This window comes from Podarcis pityusensis (genome assembly GCF_964106645.2).
Source record: "Podarcis pityusensis genome assembly, chromosome: 9".
NCBI classification, from domain to species: Eukaryota; Metazoa; Chordata; class Lepidosauria; order Squamata; family Lacertidae; genus Podarcis; species Podarcis pityusensis.
In genome coordinates this window covers 19181328-19188084 of record NC_138034.1, presented here as the reverse complement: position 1 = coordinate 19188084, position 6757 = coordinate 19181328, and the positions used below count along the sequence as shown (strand labels likewise).

Below are 6757 nucleotides of genomic sequence, written 5' to 3'. Positions count from 1 at the left end.
TACGTAGTGGCGCCACGCATGCGCAACCAGCTGTTTGCCCCGCCCCGGGTGTCAGTTAACCTTTGTTCACCCCTGGAGAGATCACTTCCTGGTTCACATGGAGAAACTGTTTCCAACGGAGCCCAGTGACAGAAGCATGCAGCTGTACTGAGGCAGCACTGGATGTTGAAATTTTGTGGCCCTAACAATTTTGTGGCCCTGTGGCCTTCCCCACACTATGCCATTGGGTGAGAGTGATCAACCTAAGCCCCAGGGCTGAATGTGGCCTTCCAGGCCCCCCCACCTGGTCCCTGGTACTGTCCCCAGGCCACCCCCCTGTCTGGTGCTGCTTCACAGCCCAAATGATTTTTGCCAGGCTGGAATGTGTTCCTGAACTCTGATAATGCCTCTTGCTTATCTAGATATAGAAATGTACGTGTGTGTAGAATATAAGGTAAAGGTAAAGGGACCCCTGACCATTAGGTCCAGTCATGACCGACTCTGGGGTTGCGGTGCTCATCTCGTTCTATTGGCCGAGGGAGCCGGCGTACAACTTCCGGGTCATGTGGCCAGCATGACTAAGCTGCTTCTGGTGAACCAGAGCAGCGCACAGAAACGCCGTTTACCTTCCCGCCGGAGTGGTACCTATTTATCTACTTGCATTTGCTTTCGAACTGCTAGGTTGGCAGGAGTAGGGACCGAGCATCGGGAGCTCACCCCGTCGCAGGGATTCGAACCACCAACCTTCTGATTGGCAAGTCCTAGGCTCTGTGGTTTAACCCACAGCGCCACCCACGTCCCCCTGTGTAGAATATAGTACCCTGTAAAAAATGTCCATCTGTGGAAGATGGCCCAGAAGGGAATGTGGTCCTTGGGTTGATAAAGGTCCCCCATGGCCTAAGGCCTCAAAGCCTCCTTTGCTTCTCCAGGGCTTCTGAAGTGAAAGAGCTCCAAGAGAACCATCGGCATCATGCCTGCTTGGACCATGAGCCGTGCAGAGGAGGAGCACAGAATGGGCAGAAAAGAGAGCAGGAGGAAGTCGGTCAAAGGAAGGCTGTGGCAGCAGGACTGGACAAAGAGAGGTGAGGTAAACCAGCAGAATAAGGACTCTGAAGAGTGCAACTTGAAATCAAGAATTCAATGACTGCACATATAAAAACACTGGGCCTGTAACTGGCTAGATGCAGCCCTTGGATAGCAGGACTCTATTTTTCCCCACAATTTTTTTTTATTGATTTTCCACATTTATCACAAAAATGACCTAACAAAACACACAACAAAGAAAAACACATTACACTACAATAAACTAAACACAAAAAATTATTTCTTCAAATACCTAATTCTCATTACATTGATAACTGACTTCCTCGAGTCCCCCTAACTGAATTTCATTATATCACCTGTATAGCTGTTTTCCAAATTCATATTTCTACTAATATTAACTCCTTTCATTTACTAACCTCTTCTCCTTTATTAATTTTCTATTCCTTCGTATTTACTACCACATATTCTTATTCTACCCCTAAGCCTATTTATTATTTCCAAGAATTTTCTATTTATTTTGGAAAGCAGGATTCTAAACCTGACCTACTAGACCAGATTATAATGCTTCTGGCTGTTGCTTCAGGGAGGTTCCAAAGCAATTTCCTCCTTCTGCCTCAGCAGGACTATTAATTGTGATCCTGAACTTACTGAGGTGAATCAACACTTGGATCCTTGTCCAAGGTCCTGACTTTGCCCGAGTTTCCACTATCTTACTTGGGCCTTCATCCCCCTTTAGTGATGAAAATTGAAATGGATCAGGACATTCAAGAATTATGAGCTGCAAAGTTTCTCATTGTGAGCTTGGTTATTTTTCCTCCCACGGGTTACTTGTTACCTTTTTAGCCCGGTAATTATGGGATTTAGTGCCGTCACCAGGAAGAAGACACCCTAAGTATGATTAAACTTCAACAGTTCTAACTCCTGAGTAATAATTATCACAATACTGCATCCAAAGCTAAACTCACCTTTGTCTGAGAACATGTCTGCAGTGTTCATCAAAAGGTCTGCCAAGAAGGTCAGTTTTTCATAGACAAAGATGTGAAACTGGCATTCTACAAACACAGATGGGTACAAATGCTTTTAACTTTGAGAAGTTATCAACACATGAGAAAACAAATGTCTTCTAAGACTGGATTCATACAGGATGCTGCTAAAAAGGTTGCATGATTTGAGTGATTGAGACCCTTTTCAACTTTAATGGTACGGTTTAAGCCTTGAGATATAAGAAGCTGAAGAGCAGAAGAGTAGGTAAAGGTAAAGGTAAAGGGACCCCTGACCATTGGGTCCAGTCATGACCAACTCTGGGGTTGCGGCGGACATCTCGCTTTATTGGCCGAGGGTCATGTGGCCAGCATGACTAAGCAGCTTCTGGCAAACCAGAGCAATGCACGGAAACGCCGTTTACCTTCCCACCGGAGCGGTACCTATTTATCTACTTGCACTTTGACATGCTTTTGAACTGCTAGGTTGGCAGGAGCAGGGACCGAGCAACGGGAGCTTACCTCGTCGCGGGGATTCAAACCGCCGACCTTCTGCTCGGCAAGTCGTAGGCTCTGTGGTTTAACCCACAGCACCACCTGCGTCCCTAGAAGAGTAAGTGCTATATATTTTTTATATAGTTTCAAGAAGACTTTTTATATAGTTTCAAGAAAATAGTTTCAAGAAGACTAACAAAAAATCTCTGTAATAAAATGTTTAAAATATATAGAAGAGTAGGTGCTATATATTTTAAACATTTTATTACAGAGATTTTTTGTTAGTCTTCTTGAAACTATTTTAGCTTCTCCCAGCACCCCCCTTTGATTTCGGCAAGCAGCAAATCCAGTTCATCACAAACGAAGCAACATGTTATATTGATGTACTGTATGTGGCTTGTGTTATAGAGTCACAAAGGCAACATTAGACAAATGCCTGCTTTCACTCAAAAATTGGTGTGGGGTTGGGAGAGAACCAGAGAGAGGGGTGGATGGAATGAGAAAAAAGGAATGGGGAGGGAGAAGAGTGGTGGTGGTAGGGAATGAGTCCAATGGGACTTCCCTGTGAGTAAATATGCATATGCACCATTGCACAAGGACAAGGCAAAGGCCGTTCCCCCAGGAAAGGGCAGCTGAGTGTTTTGAAGGAGGTGAGAGAGGTGAAATCACATACATGAGATGGCGTCAAAACTACCACAACCTCATAGTGAGCCAGTTTACCAGATGATAATAGCTGCCACTGGGTGGGTGCGATGGGAAACTTTGGTCCTTTGGATGTCATTGGATTCCAGCATCCAACATCTCTGGCTGTTGGCCATGCTGGCTGGGACTGATGGGAATTGGAACCCAAGAACATCTGAAAAGCCAGAAGTTCCCCTCGTAGGCTCTAGAGCATGTTGCCTGAGGACCTGTTCGCAACACAGCTCCCTCAGTTTGTGATGAGCCAGCTTGCCACAGACTGCAAGCGGCCATTTGAGCAACTTTAAGAAGACCCGGCTCGGAAGGTGTAACAGGTAACTGGCCTAAGATTGCTCCACAAAATGTCATTTGAGGATGCCAGCTTGAAGATAGCTCCAAGCAGCAAGTGGGGGACCTGCCAGCAGCTGTCAGGAAACAGGAGCACAGGAAGGTTTCTACATTTCCTCTTTTCTCCACCTTATGTCTCTATTATGCTGTGAAAACTAACATATATGTCTTAGATATAACTTAAGGTGTTTCTTTCTTTCAGCCTTGGACTCTTTTTCTTACCACCACCCCCTTTCTGACACTGAGGAAAACACACAATGGATCGTGAATATTTAATTGTTCCTCTCATTTTACAGGTTTTAGTTTAAAGGTAACCATAGCACATGCCTGCATCCATTATTAATTGCTGAACAGCTCTGTCGCTTCTTCGGACTCCACTTTCCTTCGATGTTCGCTTCATATGAGCGGTGGCGCCGTCAGTGGAAAACAACTTTGATATTGTTTTAAGTGTGAGAATCTGGCAAATGCGATGACAACCTAGACCAGTAGGATGTAAGCGGCTGATTTCGACGGATGGGACAATGTTTAAGAGCGACAGCAAGGGCGAGGGCGAGAGGCAGCCGAGGAAAGTCCGATTCCGGGTTGCTTCTTCTCACAGCGGGAGAGTGCTCAAGGAGGTGTACGCCGACGGGGAGACCTCTGACTCACTGGATTCCGAGTGCACCAGCAGCTCGGAAACAGACCCAAACAGCAGGCTGAGTGAATCGGACGGGCCGCACAACGGAAACCTTGGGTTGGAGTGGGATGAGAACGAGAAGGTGGGCGATGACATGCTCATTTTCGTGAGAGCTGCCAAAGAGAGAGGATTTGGCACCAAAAGAGTCAACATCCTCAGCAAAAATGGCACCGTTCGAGGAGTCAAGCACAAAGTCAGTGCTGGTCAAGCCCTCTTTGACAATTTAACAAAGGTATTTGAGGTAAGTGAAACGGCTTTGCTCCTAGTCTACAACCTCTGTCTGTCTCCACTTTCAAATTATCCCAAAGCACGCGCCATATTTTTGTCTATGTATGCTCAACAGTCAGAGTCCATAACAACATCCCAGAGATTAATGCCTAAAATGAGAGCTCCTTTTGATCTAGAGGTCAGCCTTTGATATCTTTGCAACAAAAGCAAGAAATAAAAATAAAAATTGACATTACCGGAAGCCTGCAGGCTAGATCGCACCCCAAAAAACCTCAAAGGGGAACACTCTAAAGGTCTCTGGAAAGATCTTCACCACATGGTGTATTAAATATTCTTTTCAAGCACTTTTGGGGTATGTAGTTAGCCCTGCTCAGGTGATCAAAATAATGTGTTGGGACTCAAATGGTGTAAGGGTATTGGGGTGAACTCCCAGGCTTTGCTCCAAAAGCCCTCAAGTCATGGGGAGAATTCTAACCATGTTCACTAGAATTCTCCCCATGATCAGGAACTGTACAATTGAGACTCCAGATTGCAGAAATTATTCTAAACATGTTCAGTGGAACTCCGTGAGAATCTCCTCGCAGTCCTTCATGCTCGATACCTGAAAGGTCAGGTCAGGTCAAAAGGGGGCGGGGCCACTGCACATGGGAATGCTGGGAGTGGGACAGACAATGGAGAGCTTAAATGAAGCTCCCTTTGGAAGATGCCATCTGAAATAGACTGCTGTTCATCATTTCATTTAAAAATTGGCCTTGTCAGAAATATTTCCTTTTTATATCAGGTTCTGATGTGGTTAATCAGTCCTGTTTTTAATAACCAATTTCAATATTGTAAAAACATGCTTCTCACAGCCATGACATTATTATTATTATGTAGCACTACAACTGATCTCAGTAATTCTTATAATCCTCTAAGGTAGACTAGCATTATTATGTAACGGTAGAGATGGGGAGCAGAGCAAGGGTTGGTAACTTGCCTAAAGGTTATCTAGTTGGGTCCTAGCAAAGGCAAAAATTGAACTGTGGACTTTTGGGTTTGTAGCTATGCCTCTGCTCCACTATGCAATTTGAGATTTAAAGTAAAAAAGAGTAGTGCATACTTGTCTGCAAGATTTTTCTTACATGTAGAAATTTTGTCGTGTTTGAAGTGCTCCTTGATGGTGAAGAATATGAATTCTCAAAGGATATTTTTTTCGTTCAACCTGTTCTGGATTTTAGCCCTAGCAGTATTAAGCCCTGGTGATATCCAGCTTGAATTAACCCCTGAAAACCATTGTTGGTTTTTACAAGCAGGAGTTAGATGATCTAGCCTCAGTCAAGCACTTTTCAGACTTACTCTTTTAATGGGACAATTAAATACATGCCTAAAGTTGCAGTCCTCTGCACATTTACCTTTCCTTTCTTCTGAGTAGACATACAGGCGATTGCATTGTCACCCTCTGCCACTGAAGTCCAGAGGACTTAAATATTCCAAGGACTGGCTGAATCATGTTCATCCTACCTAATGGTGGGTTGTATCTGGTGCTGTTACTCAGCTGACAAAAAGGTTTCCATCAGTGGAACAGGGAGGGAAGAAAGCTTTGGTGATTCACCCTTTCTGCTGCAGACTGTCACCTCCCTAAATCTGCTCCAGATGGTTGTGGGACCCTCCAGAGTAAATTTAGGGGGCTGCAGGTGGGAGGGGACACCACTGAAAATTTATTCTCTCCCTGCTCTGCTAATGGAGGCCCTACGATCTCTGTTGAATACAACCCAGTAATTCCTAGTGAGATATACTAAGGTTGCAAATAAATTATTAATCCCTCTTATCACCCTTTCCTTCTGGCGATTTTCAGGTTGAAAATAATGAAGGCTCTTTTCACGTCATATTAAGTCTTGAAATGATTACGTATGTGAAGCATTAATTTTGGACTTCTGAAAACGGATTAAGAATGGAAATGTGTCATTACAGCATAGTCATATGATATAATTTTAACAGCTTTAGGCAACTGTTTGCATCTTTACATCTTCCTTATGTAAAAAATGCATACTTGCAAACTCCCACCAACTTGTCGAACCAAGAATGTTACCTTTGATAATGAATAATGGACACACAAAAACACTTTAGTAGAGGGGAAATGAAAACTGAGTTAGAGCTCTCTGTCTTAATAAGACCCTCTTCTCACTAGCTGCAGGAAAGGATTAAATTGCTTCATTTGAATTTTTCCCCTATTCTGAGTACTTAGGCTGCAGCCTTCTTTGTACAATAAATTTCAGGACTCCTAGAGAAAGAAGCCAATTGAATTCAATACATGTCTACTCAGAAGTAAGTCAGCTGAGTATGGTGATGT

At 44.0% G+C, this 6757-nt stretch overlaps 1 protein-coding gene across 1 annotated transcript in view; it reads left to right on the top strand.

The window, feature by feature from the left end:
- The first annotated feature begins 3363 nt into the window (after positions 1–3363).
- Positions 3364–6757, top strand: part of GRXCR1 (glutaredoxin and cysteine rich domain containing 1) — a 52898-nt gene continuing 49504 nt past the window's right edge. Inside the window, exons 1-2 of the mRNA XM_081020159.1 lie at positions 3364–3511; positions 3821–4441. Of these exons, the coding sequence (XP_080876285.1) occupies positions 4046–4441 (396 nt within the window). The 5' untranslated portion in view covers positions 3364–3511; positions 3821–4045. The remainder of the gene's footprint in view (positions 3512–3820; positions 4442–6757) is intronic.